We start from the raw sequence: 21,993 nt of genomic DNA on the forward strand, positions 1-21,993 counted from the left end.
GTTTTAAAGTTTCTGTGTCTCCAGTTTATTGTTGTTTATATGAAGAGAAGCTAGGCAAAATAGCGTTCATAATTGTGGACAAATCGTCTCTGATAATGTATGCGATTTTGCAGAGCTTCTCTGTGAAATACGTCTCTGTGTAGTAAATGCCGCTCCATCTGAATGCAGGTGATGGCGATTTACTACTAATCACGAAATCGTAGCATCTATTTACATATATATCTATGGTCCGAGGTGGTGTGATTGAGTAGAGATGGAGACTAATTTGCATATTCATATCTATGGTCCAAACTGTGCAATTGAGTAGAGGTGGGGGATAATTTGCATATTCATAGATCCACATATTCCAAGTGAAGCAGAGTTACATTTAAGCTGTTGTAAAGCACAAAGAAATTCCTGTCTTTTTTCTGTCTATACTTATTCCTTTAACACCTTTTAACAATAAAAGAACAAAGATTTAGATAAAAAATCTAAAAATATATAATATAGAACATACATTTCCAGTCATTGTTAAATTTGAGATTGATTTTAATAAAATAAGGAAGTGTTGTAGGCGGGTCCAACTCAAGTCCGAGACCAGAGATCGATTGTCCACATTCAGCTGGACTCGGTCTTGACTCAGACTTGACACTTGATCTCTGGTCTTGACTCAGACTTGACACTTGATCTCTGGTCTTGACTCAGACTTGACACTTGATCTCTGGTCTTGGTCTTGACTCATACTTGACACTTGATCTCTGGTCTTGGTCATGACTCAGACTTGACACTTGATCTCTGGTCTTGACTCAGACTTGACACTTGATCTCTGGTCATGACTCAGACTTGACACTTGATCTCTGGTCATGACTCAGACTTGACACTTGATCTCTGGTCTTGACTCAGACTTGACACTTGATCTCTGGTCTTGGTCTTGACTCAGACTTGACACTTGATCTCTGGTCTTGGTCTTGACTCAGACTTGACACTTGATCTCTGGTCTTGGTCTTGACTCAGATTTGACACTAGATTTCTGGCCTTGGTCTTGACTCAGATTTGACACGTAATCTCTGGTCTTGGTCTTGACTGAGACTTGATCTCTGGTCTTGGTCTTGACTCAAACTTGACACTTGATCTCTGGTCTTGGTCTTGACTCAGACTTGACACTTGATCTCTGGTCTTGGTCTTGACTCAGACTTGACACTTGATCTCTGGTCTTGGTCTTGACTCAGACTTGACACTTGATCTCTGGTCATGACTCAGACTTGACACTTGATCTCTGGTCTTGGTCTTGACTGAGACTTGATCTCTGGTCTTGGTCTTGACTCAGACTTGACACTTGATCTCTGGTCTTGGTCTTGACTCAGATTTGACACTAGATTTCTGGCCTTGGTCTTGACTCAGATTTGACACTTAATCTCTGGTCTTGGTCTTGACTCAGACTTGACACTTGGTCTCTGGTCTTGATTCAGATTTAACACTTGATCTCTGGTCTTGGTCTTGACTGAGACTTGATCTCTGGACTTGGTCTTGACTCAAACTTGACACTTGATCTCTGGTCTTGGTCTTGACTCTGACTCGAGTTGGACTAGACTAAAACACTGACATAAGGTTTATAGCCTTTTTGCCTGTAGCCGTTTTTAACTTGCAGTAATGCAGTCAATGTTGTTGTTTCACAGTCGTCTTCATCGTCTCAAGAACGACTCCACCAGCTTCCATACCAGCCTACACAGGACGAGCTTCATTTCCTTTTCAGACACTTCCGAAGTTCTGAAAGCATGACTGATGAAGATGGGCGGCCCTCCACATTATTTCGACCTCGGTCACGTAGCCTCAGGTAAACAAACATGAACACCCACGTGGATTGTAAAATGCGATGTGGTCATTAGTTGTTAAGGTTTAGATCATTTATCAGATCCATAAGTTTAGATTTCATGAGAAACTTAGAATTTTTATTGAAACTTGTAACTTATAATGAATTCCCTGTGTTTTGGTTTTGTGAAAGAGCTTTTCTAAGGGCTGAGTCACAGAACATGCGACTGAATTCACTATGATGTAATTGAACACAGGGCTTTTGAAATTTGCATCCAGCCAGTGGTGAAAAGCAAGACAAATCAGAAGTAGAAGTGAAGAAATCTGTTAAAATGATGAAATGTTCCAGTGCTGTTATACTAAATAAACGCTGTCTCTGAATCCTGCTTGACCAATAAAATATAAGCACCTGAACAATATGTTATCCTCACATCAATAATGAATAATAATGTGTATGATTAACACTATTTTAATGCTAAACAAAGTTTTTATCTTTTCCTTTTTGTTTTAGTCCTGGACGAACAGGTGGCTCATTCGATAATGAAATTATAATGATGAACCATGTCTACAAGGAGCGCTTTCCAAAGGTATGTGGTACCAAACTTGCTAGATAAGTTATTGCTTCAAATTATTGCTTGTTTGAGAATTGCTGAATATACACTTTCTGTCCATCAGGCGACTGCTCAAATGGAGGAGCGTTTGTTTGACATCATCAGACACTGTTCTCCAGACAGCATGCTACCGCTGGGCGATGGAGTTTTGGGATTTATTCAGCACCAGCTTGCAGAGTTGGCCAGAGACTGTCTGGATAAATCCCAGAACGGTCTCATTACATCTCTGTACTTCATAGAGCTGCAGGATAAACTGGAAAAGTTGCTGCACGAGGTAAGGGAGAAATCACGGGTTTAATTTAGGGAGTGCGTTTACACACCAAAAACAAAAAATTGCATTCCTCGCTCTAGATTACCAGCGGGATTTAACTTTGTGTCATGTGAATTTTTGAGTTGAATATTTCAGGAAGTTGCGTTTGAGGCGAATAGCGATTGTTTGCGGCAATCACGCGGGCCAGTTTTCGTCATTCATATCCTCCTGCACAAATTCATGTCTTTTTGTGTCTTTGCATTGACTTGATTGAATGTAATCTACTCAAGCAAATAGTATTAATAGCTTCTGGGGTGTATATAGCATTACTTTGATTACGCTTGATAAACTGATAAAGTGTACGGTCATTTAAACCTGGGAAATCGGGGAGCTGTAATAAACGGCTAAGGCAAAATCAATGGTAAGCTTACAATTGATGGTACCACCGTTTTTTTTTTTTGACTACTATGGAAGTCAACCATGTGCTTACCATCATTTATTAACATTTCTTTGCTTGTGTTCAACAGAATTAAGAAACTCGTAAAGTTTTTGGGTGAACTGTCCCATTAAAGGGACACTCTTTTTTTTGAAAATTTCTCATTTTCCAGCTCCCCTAGAGTTAAATATTTGATTTTTACCGTTTGTAATCAATTTAGCTGATCTCCGGGTCTGGCGGTACCACTTTTAGCATAGCTTAGCATAATCCATTGAATCTTATTAGACCATTAGCATCGCGCTCAATAATAAGAGTTTTCATATTTTTCATATTTAAAACTTGACTCTTCTGTAGTTACATCGTGAACTAAGAGCAATGGAAAATTAAAAGTTGCGATTTTCTAGGCAGATATGGCTAGGACTATACTCTCATTCTGGCGTAATAATCAAGGATTTTGCTGCCGTAACATGGTGGCTGCAGGAGGCGCAATGATATTACGCAGTGCCCGAAAATAGTCCTCTGCTATTGAAAGTTATCAAGGTTACTATTTTCGGGCACTGGGTAATATCATTGCGTAACTACGTAATTTCAAGAGTCAAGTTTTAAATAGGAAAAATATCGGAACTCTATGGTTATTTTTTAGTGCGATGCTAATGGTCTAATCAGATTCAATGAATTATGCTAAGCTATGCTAAAAGTGGTACTGCCAGACCTGAAGATTGGCTGAATGGATTCCAAAACGGTAAAAATTAAATGTTTAACTTTAGGGGAGCTGGAAAATAAATATATTTAAAAAAAGTGGAATGTCCCTTTAAGGCAGAAGGATCAAGTTGACAGTGAAATAAGCTCTGTCGGTGGGGCGGAGATGTGCTGGTCAGCCCCTGCTGTCTTTACTAGTCAAATAAAATCCCATATTCTTAACAGTAATGTGACCATTTTACCTTATGAGTACCCAAACTCCCCATTACTATAAATACTTTTCAGCTACAGCAAAGAAAATAGCATCTACTTATTATTATTGGTGTTTTCCAGCGACTGATTTCCCCAAGTGCTGTGTTTGCCCATTTGCATGCACGTGAGCATTTGCGTGCGGGCGTGATCGCACGTGTCGTTTCGGGTACGCGTGCGTACCCTGCAGCTTTGGTTTTGATTAGAAATCCAGATCTCCTCGTTCAGGAGCCGTGCTCATCTTTGCAACTACAGGGTGTTAGTTTCCATAGCAACCCTTACGCCCACCCTGTATGTAGCGTTCAGCCCCAGGCAAGACTCGGCACGCTGTCAGATTGCTGGTGCGCTGTGGATGTCGTGCTCATGGACGAGGCTATTAAAGTGTTTCCCATAGCCTTAGTCAGCGGTGCCAGGGGCAGGGCCACTGATTCTGCAGTCATGCTGCTGTTATATCTTCAGTCATGAACGTGTTGTGATTGATAGTCAAAACTTGTGGTTTTGTGTTGGTATGTGGTTGTATCAGTCTGTTCCTCTTTCACTCTTTATTAGATCCCTTATAAGGTTTTCTTCTTCTTATGAGGAGAATGTTATGTTGTCGTCGACAAGTATAAGTTTTATTAACGCTAATACAAAATATGTTGCATTCAACAATGGGGATTTTGTGTTGTTATGGAAGGCCATTTGTGTCAGTCAATAACAATTTAAAAAATCAATAAGGTAATGAGACAGTTAAACAGTCAAATATATGAATATTTTAACGAAATGTCAATTAAATAATACAATTATTTACTATAAATACCGTTATTTATGTTATATGATTGTATTGATTGTAAGTTTTGACCATGACATTCATCCTCATTAAAAAAGCCAGGCTACATGTCATTGCACTTGCAGTCCGAGCTGCCATCTGCTTGACTGGATGCCATCAAGACTGCATTGCTAAAAAAAGAATCGGTTCATTGTTTTGATGTCGAAGTAGAAGCATCCAGTGGCATTTCTCTCTTCCAGTGGCATTTGGATGTCTGCAAAACATGAGTCATATGTCTCATCGGGCTTTAAGGCTCTTTAATGCCGATATGGTGGCAGGTCTCCTTCACTTTGTTCAGCCTCGTCAAATATATTAAAGTGCAGCAATTTTAGTTTATCGTAGGAGTCGCCTGACCCAGCGTCATCTCATGTACTCATCCCTACTCCTTAACAGCATTACATGAGGAGACAGCAGCTCAGGATAAATTAAATCGGATGTCTACGTCTTTGGTTTTTGCATCTAATGCATTTTCTCATTGTCATGTTGTACCAAACCTGCAACAAAAGATGTTTGGTACTGACAGCCCCAGACAGTAACCGGGTGATTCTCACGAAAACAAATTGCTTAAATTTACTTTTTTTCCCACCAGACATTGAAAAACAAAGTCTGGAGTAAATGGGAACAGTAATTTAAAAACTTTTACTTATCATTTAACACTTTTTGTAATATAATTTAAAAAATTAGTCCTAAAAAATCTCATTACCGCAACAGTCAGAAAACATCAACACTGACATATTTTCAAAATGACATGACAAACCTGAAAGAACATAATTTGGAGATTCTGCACATGCATTTAAAATTAAAGTATTATGCTTCTATTAATTAAATAAACATTTAATAAGCATCTGTTACGGTAATGATAATCAAAATGTCGTGTAAGCATTCTGACAAAACAATATTTCAAATTAGCTGTAAAAAAATGATCTTACCTGGTAGCCATCTTGAAGTAACTGGTCCATGTGCTTGGTCACTCAAAATCAAACTTTATTCAAATTCTGTATGTGTGCTTAAACTGTTCTCAAAAAGTGTTGCGGAGGATGAGAACATCAGGCATGGACACATCATTTTCCAAATTTTTCTTCATTATCATTATACATGAATATTCAGTAAATATTTTTTCTGTCATCTAAAGTAGTCTAGCAAAACATCCATTTATTTTTTTTCTTAATATTTTTGTGTTAATTTGATTAAATTACAACATAACGCATGTTCAAACACAGCCGAACACATTGCGGTAATGAGAATTTCAGCAGAAAATGAGATAAAATTTACAATTATAAATTCTTATGTTGAAATCACACATTGTGCAAGGTAGAACACAGTATTGTGTTAATTCTGATGCTTTTTAATGTTACTATATTACACATTTTAAAGCTAAAATCATTAGTGCCGTGGTGGTTCAATGGTTTCGTGAGAATCACCCAACCATTCACCTTTATCCAATGCAATGAAAGTGGATTGAGAATAGAATTGTCTGCTCCTAACAACTGTATGCTTGACATCTCATTCGGTGTATCACCGAAGATGTTAAGTCAATGTTACAGTTAATAAATGTTTCCGAAATATTTATTTTTCTATGAACTATCCCTTTAAATAAAATGTATTCAGTAAGTATGCAGAGTTGATTAAAATTCACACAGTGCATGGGTTGGATTTTGATCTTGTAGCACCAGTGCACATGTAGTTGTTATTACCTCCCACACCCACATCCCACAAGCCAGCAGATCCCTTACTTAAACAAGAAAAACATTCCAGTCCTTACCGAAAACTCCTGTGTTCATAAGACATGGTGTCATTTGCTTATTTGATGAGTGTCACATTATGCTGTTTTTAATGGATCTGTAATGATGTGCATTGGTTTAATATGGCAGGTATTTGCAGGGAGGTTAAACAGGGCACATTATCAGCATTTAAATTTTTCCCTGGAGTCTGCTCATGTTAGTCATCTACTGCAGAGACAAAAACACTTTTTTATTCGCCTTTTTACATAATCATTATTATCCACCCTCTCTCTGACTCCTAAAGCTGTACAAATTGCCGCGGTACCCATAAGACTTTTAAATGTACAGGACCTCTATTATGACTGGCTTTCCTATGCATCCTGGTAAAGTTCACACCGTTGTTCATGATTATTTTACAAGATGTAATATATTGGCGCTTTTCCATCGCATCGTACCCCATGGCTTGGTTTGGGTCAGGTCAGCTCACCTCACTTTGGCTTGGTTACAGGGTTCCCACAGGTCCTTGAAATCCTTGAAAGTTTGTGAATCTGGGTGGAAAAATTCAAGGCCCTGGAAAGTTTTTGAAAATATACATACATAGATACATGTCATTGAAAGGCTTGAATCTATTTTATGCAAGAAGTTTACTGGAAAAAAATCCATCTTATTCCCTGTGTAGTGTAGGATAATCATAACATTTCTAGACTTTTTAAGCACACGTGCTAAAGTGTTCGCTTTAAATGTTTATATCTTCTGTATGTGAATGTTGATTCATACCAAAATGTTTTTTTGCATAGTTGTGACACATGAAAACGTCTCGGGTTACGTTTGTAACTGTTGTTCCCTGAGAAGGGAATGAGGCGCTGCGTCTCCCTTGCCATACTTCCTGCGTCCCTGTAAAACCGTCTTTGGCAATATTTCAGATAGCGATATACTTCCTGGCTTCCGTGTCACCCTGTCTTTGTCATTAAGCCTCACCATTGGTTGAATTTGATATACACATTCAGACACACTTACCCCTGGAGGCGTCCCTAAAGTGTCACCGCAGTGACACAGCGTGAGTTCCCTCGAAAGGGAACTGTAACAATGTATCTTAAAAGGTAACACAATGTAACTAATGTGAAATTAAAGAACCTAAACATAAGAGCCTGATAAACAAAATCTTCATTTACAAGTAAACATGTCAGATGCACTTAGAGGGTTTTGCATTTGAACTCTTACATTTTTAACGTGATCATGGTTCTGATGTCAAAACCACATTTCAGTTTCAATAGCAAAATTGATTTTTATTTTTCATAGTCTTGCTTGCAAAGAGCTTTGCATTGGGAATGTTTGCACACTATTATTAAAGAATCATGGGCCTATGTAATTGGGTGTGTTTGTTTGTCAAGGCTTTGGAGCGCTCGGAGAGCGAAGAGGTTTCAGTTATCACTCAACTTGTGAAAAAGATCCTGATTATCATCTCACGCCCTGCACGACTGCTGGAGTGTTTGGTAAGATTGTGCAAAACAGATACACTGCTTCTTCACAGACCTCCACTTAATATTCCTAAGCAGTCTTATATGGCCAGTTGGGATTATTTAAAGAGTCTTTTTCCTGATATTCCTTAAATCTTTCACTAGGAGTTTGACCCTGAAGAGTTCTACCATCTACTAGAGGCAGCAGAAGGTCACGCGAAGGTTGGCCAGGGCATCAAAACTGATATTCCCAGATATATCATCAGTCAGCTGGGGCTTAACCGAGATCCCCTTGATGGTGCGATATCTGTCATTCATTGCATGATATTCTTTGTTTGCAAAACCTTTGCAAGCTTACTTTCTTGTGTCTCTTATCTTTATGACAGAAGTCGTTCAGTTAGAAGAGCAGTATGATTCAGGTCCCACACTGACGATTGATTCCGAAGAATCTGCAGAGGTACGCGACTTAAATCAGAAAATGGCTTTACTAAGGTTTATGAGATATGATTAACATTAAACCTCTTCCTGTTTCTCATAGCAAACTAAATCAGTACCGACACCAGCACGCAGGAAACCTCTGGAGAGTGATTTTGAGACCATTAAACTCATCAGTAATGGGGCTTATGGGTAAGCGAATCACATCATAGCTCAAAGTATTACAATTATTACTTAAAGGCGAAGTCCATGATGTTTGAAAGCCAATGTTGATATTTGAAATCACCTAAACAAACACGCCCCTACCCCAATAGAATCTGGACCTTCTGTTGATAGACCCGCCCCACACATACGCAACCCGGCATTTGATTTGATTGGCTATAAGTGTGTTTTGGTAATCGGCCCGTCTCCTTTTCCAACGCGTTTTTCAAACATCATGGACTCCGCCTTTAAGAAGCAAAATAAGGGTAACCTCTTAGTTGGCAAGATATGATTTAAAGCACATTTTTGAGTGCATCATAAAGTATATTTCGAGACCACTTCTGAAATGACCAATCAGAGTCTTGCTTTTTAAATTCTGTTTAGAGATGAGTTTAATTCATTACATTATTACTCAATTATGGGCATTAACTCTTTCCCCGCCAGCGGTTTTAAAAAAAGTTGCCAGCCAGCGCCAGCATTTTTCATGATTTTCACAAAAGTTTAATGCCTTCCAGAAAATGTTCTTCTTTAAATATATAAACAAACAATTAGGGCTGTCAAAAAATTAATCGCGATTAATCGCATCCAAAATAAAAGTTTGTGTTTACATAACATTTGTGTGTGTACTGTGTGTAAATATTATGTATATATAAAAACACACAGAATAATATATATATTTACGAAAAATTGGTAATATTTATATATAGAATATTTATATTTCTATATTATATAAATTATATAAATGTATATACAGTATATAAATGCAAATATTTCATAAATATATACATGAATGTGTGTGTATTTATATATACATCATATTTACACACAGTACACACACATATGTTATGTAAACACAAACTTTTATTTTGGATGCGATTAATCGCGATTAATCTTTTGACAGCCCTACAAACAATATATCAGATGAAAGAACAGACCCTCTGCTTTCAAACAAAAAAACCTGTTTCATCCTACCTTCGGTAGTTCTCTTGTAATCACCTCTCAAACATGGGTAGGTTTCTTCAAAAACACCCAATTTTGAGCAAAAAGCTGAGATAATTCCATTTTTGCGAAGGACTTTTGATAGAGATCAGATTCAGAGCGGTCTTTAAAACATACACGGAGCTCTTTCTCTTTCACGTGATGCCCTACTTCCTGGTTGTATAAGTTGCGGAAGTGCGCCACCTGGTTGATAATAGCAGTATTGTGGAAAGACGGAAAATCTCGTCATTGGCGGGGAAGCGTTTTCTCTTAATTGACGAGATATCTCGTCAATGGCGGCGAAAAGGTTAAGATTTGTCAAGTACGTGACTCATTATAGGGACACTCCACTTTTTTGACAATATGCTAATTTTCCAGCTCCCCTAGAGTTAAACATTTGATTTTGAATCCATTCAGCTGATCTCCGGGTCTGGCGGTACCACTTTTAGCATAGCTTAGCATAATCCATTGAATCTGATTAGACCATTAGCATCGCGCTAAAAAATAACCAAAGAGTTTTGATATTTTTCCTATTTCCAAGGTTACTTTCAATAGCAGGGGACTATTTTCAGGCACTGCGTAATATCATTGCGCCTGCTGCAGCTGTGTTACTGCAGCAAAGTCCTTGATTATTACGTCAGAATGAGAGTATAGTTCCTAGCCTTATCTGCCTAGAAAATCACAACTTTTAATTTTCCATCGGTCTTAGTACACGATGTAACTACAGAAGAGTCACGTTTTAAATAGGAAAAATATTGAAACTCTTTGGTTATTTTTTGTGCGATGCTAATCGTCTAATCAGATTCAATGGATAATGCTGAGCTATGCTAGGGGTGCTAGCGCCAGACCTGCAGATCAGCTGAATGGATTCCAAATCTGTAAAAATCAACTGTTTAACTCAATGGGAGTTGGAAAATGAGCATATTTTCAAAAAAAGTGGAGTGTCCCTTTAAACAAAGCAAACTATACATTTTATATATAAATTATACATGCAGTATATATAATTTATTTGTGATTCAAACCGAACACACTAACTAACCAAATTCAGTGGTTAGTTATTCCTTCATTTCCATACAAAGTCATAAAAACCTTGTAACTTCCTTACTCCGGGAAGTTCTGTAAAGCTAACCAATCAGATTAGAGCTGTCAATTTCAGTCAGCGCATGCCATTTTTGTGTGCAACATGAATCAGATGGTGAGCGAATGTGAGCGGTCCATCTGAGGCAGAGACTCTCATCTTCCAGCTTTAATCTTATCCAAGCTCAGTACATCATCTTGTTATCTTCAAGCGCAGGTAGCTGCCAGAACTGCTCAAGCAGCCTGCTGTTTGTAAAGGTCTGTGATGTATCCTGCTATGTTTTCCATCTCTCCCGCAGGGCCGTGTATCTGGTAAGGCATAAAGAAACTCGCCAGCGATTCGCAATGAAAAAGATCAACAGACAAAACCTGATTCTGCGAAACCAGATACAGCAGGCGTTTGTGGAGCGAGACATCCTGACGTTTGCAGAAAACCCCTTTGTAGTTAGCATGTTTTGCTCCTTCGAGACACGCAGACACCTGTGCATGGTCATCGAGTATGTAGAAGGTCAGGCACTGAACATTATTATCATTATTATCGAGTGCTGAATCAGTAAAAGCAGAAAACACTGTTTGTTTAATATGATCCTCAGGTGGAGACTGTGCCACGCTGCTGAAGAATATGGGACCACTTCCTGTGGACATGACCAGGATGTACTTCGCAGAGACGGTCCTTGCACTCGAGTACCTCCACAGTTATGGCATTGTGCACAGAGATCTCAAACCAGACAAGTGAGAAAAGTTTGACAAACATGTAGTGAGAATCAATGTGAAAATAAATGATGTTAAATAGTTCTGATGTCACTTTGCAGTCTCTTAATTACGTCGATGGGGCATATTAAACTCACTGACTTTGGCCTCTCCAAAATCGGCCTCATGAATATGACCACCAATCTGTATGAAGGCCACATAGAGAAGGACACCAGGGAGTTCATTGACAAGCAGGTGAGATTTTTATTAATAAGACTAAGTCCATCTTGTATCGCTCATAAGAGCAGAACCAAATACTGTGTTATACACACAGGGTTCCCACGGGTCCTTGAAATCCTTGAAAGTTTGTGAATTTGGTGAAAACATTCAAGGCCCTGGGAAGTTTTTAAAAATATACATACATAAATACAGGTCATTGAAAGTGCTTGAATCTATTTTGGTCAAGGAGTTTTCTGGAAAAAATCCATATTATTCCCTGTGTAGTGTAGGATAATATCATAAAAATTGTAGACTTTTTAAGCACACGTGCTAAACTGTTCACTTTAAATGCTTATATCTTCTGTATGCGAATGTTGATTCATACCAAAAAGCTTTTTTGCATAGTTGTGTTTGACAAATGAAAACGTCTCGGGTTACGTATGTTAACTGTTGTTCCCTGAGAAGGGAACAAGACGCTGTGTCTCCCTTGCCATACTTCCTGCTTCCCTGTAACCCCGTCTTTGGCAATATTTTAGATAGCGATATACTTCCCTATCTTTGTCGTTACCCGTTGGTTGAATTTGATGTACACATTCAGACGCACTTACCCCTGGAGCCGTCCCCAAAGTGTCATTAAAGTGACGCAGCGCGAGTTCCCTCGAAAGGGAACTGTAACAATGTATCTTAAAAGGTAACACAATGTAACCCTGCTCTCACTTGAAATGTGTCCCCACATTTAGTATTTGAATTTGAGGGGGATTTGCATCTGGAAAGTCCTTGAAAGGTCCTTGAATTTGAAGTTAACTAAGGTGTGGGAACCCTGTACACACCTATAGAGCAGGAGGGTAAAGTGCACTTCCTGTGCATGTATATCTAAGACGTGCGCTTTGCCCTCCCCTTTAAGAGTAAATATTATATTTTTCTCAATGCTATTAAAACCTGTTTTACTGTTAGATTTATGTTGTTTTTACTGTGCTATAGGTTTGTGGCACTCCGGAGTACATCGCACCAGAAGTGATTCTGCGACAGGGCTATGGAAAACCTGTGGATTGGTGGGCTATGGGGATCATCCTGTACGAGTTCCTGGTGGGATGCGTTCCTTTCTTCGGAGACACACCCGAAGAGCTGTTTGGACAGGTGGTGAGCGATGAGTTCATATAAATCTTCATCATTAGCCGTTGAGACACAGATTCCAATAAAAGGATCAGGAAGCTTTACCCTGACCGTTTTTTAATGAAACTTGAATAGGATTTGATCTTCTGTATGCAGATGAGATTATCTGGCCAGATGGAGATGATGCCCTTCCTGTAGACGCCCAAGACATGATCACACGATTACTAAAGCAAAGCCCGCTGGAGAGACTTGGAACAGGTACTTTTTTTAGCTTTTGACAATTGTCGCTAAACATTTTTTAGATAAATTAGTCTAAGAAATTTGCATGTATGTAGGTGGAGCTCCAGAGGTGAAGCAGCACATGTTTTTCAATGGACTGGACTGGAACGGACTCCTGCGTCAGAAGGCCGAATTCATCCCTCAGCTGGAGGCAGATGATGACACAAGTTATTTTGACAGTGAGTCTCGGATGAATTCGGCACACTCTCTATGTATACGCCTGGAGCCGAGAGCTCTTGTTATGTCAACTTGTTTTGCCAGCTCATCCACTAAGATTACTTGTTTCCGTTGACCTGTGTTTTTGTGTAGCTCGATCTGAACGCTATCACCATTTGGCTTCAGATGAGGATGATGAAACTAACGATGAAGAGTCTTCCCTTGAAATACGCAGGTTTTCATCTTGGTCAAATCGGTTTAGCAAGGTTGGGGTTTTTCTTCGTCTTTACACTCAATGTTATGTAGGACCATATCTTTATATTAAAGATATCAAGGTTATATTTACAGCCAAACTAGACTGTAGATGAACTCGCAGCCACTAGTCGGACTGCATTTTTGGTGCATGAAAAGCTAAATTTTGATAAAAAAAATGCTACAATGCTGTTTATGAAATCCAAGACTATTGTTGAATAGACCAGCCAAACATACACAAAAAAGTATACTTGATGCACAATTATATGGCCATAATTTTTCTCTGTGATGCATCTCATCCATCATTTTACAGGTGTATAGCAGCACCGAGCATCTGGCCACCCCATCCAACCTGAGTTTCTCCTCTGACCGCAGTCATAGTGAGGAGATAGAGGACCGAGCAGAAGGGAGAGACGCTAACTGCCCTGGAGAGATCCAATGGCAGGCCTCCACCTCAGACAAGAGACTTTCTGCTCAGAGAGCTGGGTGAGAGCACGCACTTCATACTGTTATTATTTTCATACATTTTATCTACTACAAGTTATTAAGAAATGAGAAACTTATCCATTCCCACTTTGGTTGTTCCATACCACATAAGGATTTTCTTTGGTCACATGCCAGGGATGCCCAGACTCGACCCTGGAGAGCTGCTGTCCTGCACAGTTTTGCTCCAACTTGCCTCAGCACACCATCCTGGAAGTTTGTAGTCGGCATAGTAAGACCTTAATCAGCTGCTTCAGGTGTGTTTGATTAGTGTTGAAGCTAAACTCTGCAGAGACACCGGCCCTCCAGGACCAGGATTGGTGACCACTGCTGTAAACTATTAGGGTCCAATAAAGTCTATTAAATTGAGAAAAATTCTGGAATGTGAAACTGAATTTCTTCTCGACTGAACAAAGAAAGACATTTTGACAAAATAATTTTTTTATGAAAGTGGAGTATTCCTTAAAGTCACTAAAGTGTTGGCTTCATTACCGAGACTGAAAGGTTGACCCTCAATTTAAACTGGCACCTCATGTGTTGCATTTGGCAAAGAAGGATGGGTTGATTTTGCGATATAATTCATACAGACAAAATGACAGTAGATGTTATTGGGCAGCAGTCACATGTATGTGTGTTTGATCTTCAGCAGCCTGCGCCCTCGAGCTTCCTCCAGCTCCTCTCAGCCCGAGCGTGCTGTCAGCCCTCTAGTGGCGAGCAGCACACACAGTCTGGAGGCTATGCCCAGATTCGCCCTGTCCACAGATGATGAGGGTAAGTTTGTATTAATCTTTATGTCAATCACATCAAGTAAAGCTGGAAGAATGGTGCCTGTATTAAAATGTACTGTATTTGAGAGGATCATCACCAGGACATTAGGGTTTTAAATGTACGATAAGAAGTTATTTTTTATGGAATATTAAAAGAAAACCAGATCATTTGTTTTCTCTAGCAATGAGATTTTTTACAGTGATTGGGTTAAATTTGGTCGTGCTCTGAGATCAACCCTTTAATTCTGCAGCTGAGGTTGTCGTATCCAACCTGCGACGAATCAGACTACGTAGCAACAGCACAGGAACAAAACACTCGTCGCCAAGGGAACAAGGAAGTCCTCCGTGCTTTGGGAACCAGTTGGAGACGCCCGATAGGCAGCGTCTCTCACCAGGACGCAAAGTCCCCAAGTCTGCGTCAGTGTCCACCCTCTCGCTCATCATCACGCCAGGTCAGGACCCAAATACTGTTACCATGGCAACACTGCCAAAATTCTTCTCCTCCACCTTACTTTTGCACCATTATAATCAAATTATACAGAAAACGACTTGATAGTAGGATGCTTTTATTCAATGCAGTATTTATTTTATGCGTTATATATATGTATGCATTGTGTATATATAGTATGCAGTATATATACTCACCTAAAGGATTATTAGGAACACCTGTTCAATTTCTCATTAATGCAATTATCACATGGCAGTTGCTTCACTGCATTTAGGGGTGTGGTCCTGGTCAAGACAATCTCCTGAACTCCAAACTGAATGTCAGAATGGGAAAGAAAGGTGATTTAAGTAATTTTGAGCGTGGCATGGTTATTGGTGCCAGACGGGCCGGTCTGAGTATTTCGCAATCTGCTCAGTTACTGGGATTTTCACGCACAATCATTTCTAGAGTTTACAAAGAATGGTGTGAAAAGGGAAAAACATCCAGTATGCAGCAGTCCTGTGGGCGAAAATGCCTTGTTGAGGCTGGAGGTCAGAGGAGAATCGGCCGACTGATTCAAGCTGATAGAAGAGCAACTTTGACTGAAATAACCACTCGTTACCACAGAGGTATGCAGCAAAGCATTTGTGAAGCCACAACACGCACAACCTTGAGGCGGATGGGCTACAACAGCAGAAGACCCCACCAGGTACCACTCATCTCCACTACAAATAGGAAAAAGAGGCTACAATTTGCACAAGCTCAACAAAATTGGACAGTTGAAGAGTGGAAAGAGGTTGCCTGGTCTGATGAGTCTTGATTTCTGTTGAGACATTCAGATGGTAGAGTCAGAATTTGGTGTAAACAGAATGGGAACATGAATCCATCATGCCTTGTTACCACTGTGCAGGGTGGTGGTGGTGATGTAATGGTGTGGGGGATGTTTTCTTGGCACACTTTAGGCCCCTTAGGGCCAATTAGGCATCATTTAAATGCCACGGCCTACCTGAGCATTGTTTCTGACCATGTCCATCCCTTTATGACCACCATGTACACATCCTCTGATGGCTACTTCCAGCAAGATAATGCACCATGTCACAAAGCTCGAATTATTTCAAATTAGTTTCTTGAACATGAAAATGAGTTCACTGTACTTAAATCGCCCCTACAATCACCAGATCTCAACCCTTTAGAGCATCTTTGGGATGTGGTGGAACGGGAGCTTCGTGCCCTGGATGTGCATCCCACAAATCTCCATCAACTGCAAGATGCTATCCTATCAATATGGGCCAACATTTCTAAAGAAAGCTTTCAGCACCTTGTTGAATCAATGCCACGTAGAATTAAGGCAGTTCTGAAGGCAAAAGGGTGTCAAACACAGTATTAGTATGGTGTTCCTAATAATTCTTTAAGTGAGAGTGTATTTATCAAGTATATTGGTATGAATGTTCCTTAGGAATGCAAAGATCATGGGTTTAATCCCCTGGGTGATAAACAAACTTAAAAAGTAATTATAGAAAACCGAAATGTTTTATCTTTCATTTTTCCCAGATGATGGGAGTGGCAGCCTGCACGCACGCTCCATCTCGCCCCGATCATTTTCCTCTAACCCATCATCTCGAGACTCCTCCCCCAACCGTGACCTGTCGCTCAGCATCAGCAGGCTCCGCCCCCCAATCATCATCCACAGCTCTGGAAAGAAATTCGGCTTCACCCTGCAGACCATTCGTGTGTACATGGGCACCAGTGATATTTACACAATACACCACATGGTCTCGGTGAGTGGCACACAGTGATTGAGTACAACTTCCAGGAAATGAGCTTTGAAAGTGACATTTTCACAAATTCTCTCTATCAGGGTGTGGAGGAGAGCAGTCCGGCTCATGAAGCTGGCCTGCGAGCGGGAGATCTGATCACACATGTGAATGGAGAGTCTGTACAGGGTCTGGTGCACACAGATATGATGGAGCTCCTGTTGAAGGTACTGGCAGTGCAGAGCATTCAAAACAATAATGCTTGACACTCCAGAATTCACTGGATTACAAATTGCTGTATGTATTTGATTCTTTAAATTGAGTTATTTATGTATATGATGTGAAGAGTGGGAACCAGGTGTCCCTTCAGACTATCGCCCTTGAGGACACGTCTATAAAGGTCGGGCCGGCACGCAAGAGCAGCTGTAAAGGAAAAATGGCCCGACGCTGTAAGAGAAGCAGATGGAAGGACAGTCAAGATCGGTCAGCATAGTTTTGCTGTATAGTTTCATTCAGAGTTGGTTGTTGTACATGTATGTGAACCTGTTGAATATGTTGTGTTCACCCAGGAGGCGCGGCGTGTTGAAAAAGCTGTCTAAACAGAGCACAGTCATGCATAGCAGTCGCAGTTTCTCCTCTGGTCTGCATCACTCTGTGTCGTCCAGCGAGAGTCTGCCGGGATCTCCCACCCACAGTCTTTCCTCCGGACCCACCACACCTTGCCGAAGCCCTGTTCCAGATCATGCAGTCGGTATGACCTCCTTGCTTTGATCTTAATCATTGATTTTGCATTAATTCCATTCTCTGTCAATATTAAAGATATCAATGTTATATTTCACATTATAAAGTGACTCTCACAAACAGATTCTATTCATTCAGATGCCGGCCTTTCCCAAAACGCGCCTCCTTGTTCCAGCTCTCCGAGTTCAACGGCGGTCCAGATGCGACCCAGCTCACTGCACGGCCTCGGGTCAAAACTTGCCAACCAGCGCTACAGCACTAAAGTAGTGAGACGGAAGTCCACCAGCAGCATCCCGCCCTCTCCCCTGGCATGTACGTCCTCGCAGCAGGCCCTATCCCCCCAGCGCTCCCCCTCCCCCCTTCCCAGCATCTCCAAAACCCTTCACCACTCCTTCCATGGCAAGACCCTCTCGCCCCCCACAATCATCCGGCATGTGGTCAGACCCCGAAGTGCGGAACCTCCACGTTCCCCCCTGCTGAAGAGAGTCCAATCCGCCGAAAAACTATCGGGGGCCTTGTACGCTGACAAAAAGCCGCACGCACCCCGCAGGCACACGCTGGAGGTCCCTCACGGCGAGATGGACGTTCCCGGGGAAGCTGAAACGGAGACGGCGTACGCATTGGATCACGGCAGACTCGGTGGGTACTTGTGCGGGCAGCGATTGAGAGACTGGTCCGGCGAGCGCATGGAGCAGATTGTGGTAATGCGTAAACTGAATCTGTCCGAGCGCCGGGATTCCTTTAAGAAACAGGAAGCTGTACAGGAAGTGAGCTTTGATGAGCCGGATGACAGGGCGCCGCAGAGTTCAGCGCAGAACGACGCACGGCCCAGTCAGCAGACTGAGTGGATGATGGGCAGTATGCAGTCAGAGGAGGAGTGCGAGGTAAGGAGGAACCCGCTGGTTCCCCAAATTGCCGTGCAGGGATCTGAAAGTGAAGAGGCAGATGAATGGCAGCTTTGTTCAGATGAGGAGGATGAGGAAGAGGCGGATGAAAAAGGAAACATCTCACAGACTCTGAGTCAGGATGACCCTCGGGCTCACAGCATGGACGGGGACGCCCAATTCTCCTCAGCAGCCCTGCATGAGCCCACTGAGACGAATACAGATGCATCCAAGCCAGAAAAACGAAAAGGGCAAATTGAAAGAGAGATAAACAAGTGAAAGTCTGTTATCGCAGGGCTTCATCTGCTCTGGCGTCTCGTGCACCTGCTGAGACCATTTGTGTGATTTGTTACCACGCAGAATTCAAACGGTTACAGAGAGAGGATGCTTTATTTTGTTACATGTAAAGTGAAGTAAGCTAGTCTTAAGCAGGGAATATTTGTTTTTTGTTTTTTTATTTATTGGAGAGATGTACTCTCAAGCAAAAAAAGAAAACGCTGTGGTTGCTGCTGAGGAGGGACATTGAATTACTTAATTTTTTATGAAAAGGCTTAAATCCGTTTAATCTTTCAAGAGCTCAAGCTCTTCATTTTTGCACAGACGCTGCGTCTATCTTAAAAGCTGCAAGTTTAAATGGTGTTCGAATTTAATTTAAATACTGTGGATTAGGGCTGCAAGGCGATTAATCGTGACTGGTCGTTTGCAGAATGGAAGTTTATGTTTGAATCATAAATGTATGTGTGTGTGTTCTGTGTATAATAATTATGTATGTATATACATATTTACAAATACACACACATGCAAGTATATATTTAATAAATGTGTATATACATTTTTATATTTATATATAATTCATATTATATATAAATATTTAGTATATAAATATTTATTTTTATTATACATGCATGTGTGTGCATTTATATATACAGTACGTGGTTGTTATACACAGTACACACACATATGATGTGAACGGGAACTTTTGTTCTGCAAATGATTGGTCGCAATTGTTCATTTTTTAGCCCTACTGTGGATTATTATGACAAAGACCATGTGACAGAGTTAAGAGAGCATTTTTAAAAAAACTATAGATGATTAAAATAGTGTGTCTACTATTTGGGCTTAAAGAGATACTTCAGCTTTAAAGGATTAGTAAATTTTCTTTAAAAAAAAAACAGATGGTGTGCTCTCTACCATGTCATCCAGGATGTGGATGTCTTTCTTTGTTCAGTTGAGAGGAAGTTATGTTTTTTGGGGAGGGCATTCCAGGATTTTTCTCATTTTAATGGACTTCAATGGACCCCAACACTTAACAGTTTTAATGCAGTTTAAAATTTCAGTTTCGGGGGACTCTGGGCGATCTCGGGCGAGGCATAGGGGTCTTATCTAGGGAAACGATTGTCATTTTTGGCAAGAAAAATATGCACTTTTAAACCACAACTTCTCATCTATCTCCGGTCTTGTGACGCGCCAGCGCGACCTCACGTAATACGTCATCACGTCAAGAGGTCAAGGATGACGTATCGAAACTCCGCCCCAGTGTTTACAAGTGTGAAAAAGGGAACCATTCCGATGTTGTTGTATGTGGAATGATATTAGTTAATGTCTTTGTGTCAGTTTATTGTTTAAAATGGTCTGCAAATGGCGCGTCACACAGCTGGAGGAAGAAAAAAAGGTTTAAAAGTGCATATTTTTTATCGTTTCGCTATAGGTGGGACCCTTGTGCCTCGTTGGAGATCGTTTGGAGTCCTTTGAATCTGCAATTTTAAACTGCATAAGTGTTGGGGTCCATTAAAATGAGAGGAATACTGGAATGTTTTCCTCGGGAAACATTTTTTTTTCTCGACTGAACAAGGAAAGACATCAACAAAATTTATGACATGGTGGTGAGTAAATTATGTGGATATTTTTTTTTTTGGGAAAATTGACTAATTCTTTAATATCAAAATTACCCCATGATTTGCTCACCGTCGGACGGTCTGGGATGCATATGTCCATCATCTTTCATTATTTTGGTGGGTGTTCTTGCTTTTCCAGGCTTGTGGTGGCGGAGAGCAGGGATCAGGTCAACAACTTCTGACTTTGAAAACCAAAAAAGTGCATCCATCCTTCACGGAGGTTATACACACGGCTCCAATTGGATAATAAACATCTGCATGTAATCGATGTGATTATGTAAGAAAAATTTCCATATTTTCAACTTTATATAGCCTACTATAATAAGTAGCTTCCGATAACGGCGCCATCTTGGGTAGCGCTCGTTGCCATGGGTACGTTGTGCAGTGAATGGCGTAAGATCCCATTCAAGATTATAGTTTATTAAGTTTAAAATATGGACATTTTATGTGCATCACATCGATTACCCACAAAAGACTTTTGTTGACCGATTGGAGCCGTGTGGATTACATCTGTGAATGCACTTTTTTGGGGTTTAAAGTAAGTCATAGGTTGTTCCCTGATCCCTGTTTTCTCCCATTGTAGGCTTGGAGGGGCAGGGATATTTACTTAAATAAAGGGTTTGTCTGAAGATGATGGACATGTGCATCTCAGATTGCTTGAGGGTGAATCATGAGGTAATTTTGATATTTGGCTGGAGTATTGCTTTAATGTGGGAACTCCACAAATCATTAAAAGTTGTACTGCAAATTGGCCCAAAAGTGTCCAAAAAGGTGATCAGTTTTACACCAGTTTATATTTTACTTTTTTAATATGGATTTGTTTTAAAAGTAAAAGTTTCTTGTTAAAGAGATAGTTCACCCAAAAATTAAATTTCTTTGTTCTGCTGAACACAAAGGAAGATATTTGTAATCAAACAGGAAACACTAATGACTTACAGAAGAGTAGAGAAAAACGGTGTAGTTACAGACATTGCTCAAAATATCTTTCAAAGAAATTTAAAAACAAATTTTCATTTTGGACGGTGAACGATCCCTTTAATGCTTCTTGTTGAAGTGCAAATGTTTTGTTGATTTAAATTTAGCAGTTGCATTTCACGTCTTAGATTTGTGAATTGGTAAAAATTTACTTTTGCGACCAAAATATTTTGTAAATTCTTTACACTATTTTTCATCACACCAAAGTTGCATTTCCCCCTCAAAATCATTTATGTACTTAAGTTTATTTGATATCTTTTAAAAAATCAAACGTTCACGGGTGCTAAGATGAACAGTTTCACAGACACTGAATTCTGATGTCATACCTGAAGCTGCAGTCATTCACATCAGCTGAAACTCACTGCATCATAGTCTTCAATGGAGTTCTCACAAGCTTTTGTACCTGAATTAATGATGTTTACATTTTTTATACATTTGGATTTCTACTGTGTGAATGGATCTGTATGACCACTGTTCTTATGTTCTTGACAAATCTGTGCAGAACTGGAGGTGATGGGTAGATGCTTTAGATGTATTGTTATGTTCAAGTTAAGAGTGAAGGCTTTTTGTTATTAGACCGTGTTTTTATATGAATTATATGCATGATCTGCTTCCAAAACACAAATAGTTATACATTTTCAGGGTGTA

The 21,993-nt window shown here is 40.2% G+C and overlaps 1 protein-coding gene across 8 annotated transcripts in view; it reads left to right on the forward strand.

The window, feature by feature from the left end:
* Nucleotides 1–19,894, forward strand: part of mast3b (microtubule associated serine/threonine kinase 3b) — a 33,125-nt gene extending 13,231 nt beyond the window's left edge. For all 8 annotated transcript variants that reach the window (XM_073875917.1, XM_073875919.1, XM_073875918.1 and 5 more), the window contains 22 exons: nucleotides 1,656–1,813; nucleotides 2,300–2,375; nucleotides 2,464–2,673; nucleotides 7,954–8,055; nucleotides 8,185–8,317; nucleotides 8,406–8,476; nucleotides 8,558–8,646; nucleotides 11,010–11,218; nucleotides 11,304–11,442; nucleotides 11,523–11,655; nucleotides 12,601–12,765; nucleotides 12,888–12,990; nucleotides 13,068–13,190; nucleotides 13,321–13,433; nucleotides 13,733–13,905; nucleotides 14,552–14,673; nucleotides 14,921–15,121; nucleotides 16,648–16,874; nucleotides 16,955–17,077; nucleotides 17,197–17,333; nucleotides 17,420–17,601; nucleotides 17,730–19,894. In XM_073875917.1, the coding sequence (XP_073732018.1) occupies nucleotides 1,656–1,813; nucleotides 2,300–2,375; nucleotides 2,464–2,673; nucleotides 7,954–8,055; nucleotides 8,185–8,317; nucleotides 8,406–8,476; nucleotides 8,558–8,646; nucleotides 11,010–11,218; nucleotides 11,304–11,442; nucleotides 11,523–11,655; nucleotides 12,601–12,765; nucleotides 12,888–12,990; nucleotides 13,068–13,190; nucleotides 13,321–13,433; nucleotides 13,733–13,905; nucleotides 14,552–14,673; nucleotides 14,921–15,121; nucleotides 16,648–16,874; nucleotides 16,955–17,077; nucleotides 17,197–17,333; nucleotides 17,420–17,601; nucleotides 17,730–18,754 (4,014 nt within the window). In that variant the 3' untranslated portion in view covers nucleotides 18,755–19,894. The remainder of the gene's footprint in view (nucleotides 1–1,655; nucleotides 1,814–2,299; nucleotides 2,376–2,463; nucleotides 2,674–7,953; nucleotides 8,056–8,184; nucleotides 8,318–8,405; nucleotides 8,477–8,557; nucleotides 8,647–11,009; nucleotides 11,219–11,303; nucleotides 11,443–11,522; nucleotides 11,656–12,600; nucleotides 12,766–12,887; nucleotides 12,991–13,067; nucleotides 13,191–13,320; nucleotides 13,434–13,732; nucleotides 13,906–14,551; nucleotides 14,674–14,920; nucleotides 15,122–16,647; nucleotides 16,875–16,954; nucleotides 17,078–17,196; nucleotides 17,334–17,419; nucleotides 17,602–17,729) is intronic.
* Nucleotides 19,895–21,993: the final 2,099 nt, after the last annotated feature.

Source organism: Misgurnus anguillicaudatus, chromosome 14 (assembly GCF_027580225.2).
Source record: "Misgurnus anguillicaudatus chromosome 14, ASM2758022v2, whole genome shotgun sequence".
Lineage (NCBI taxonomy): Eukaryota > Metazoa > Chordata > Actinopteri > Cypriniformes > Cobitidae > Misgurnus > Misgurnus anguillicaudatus.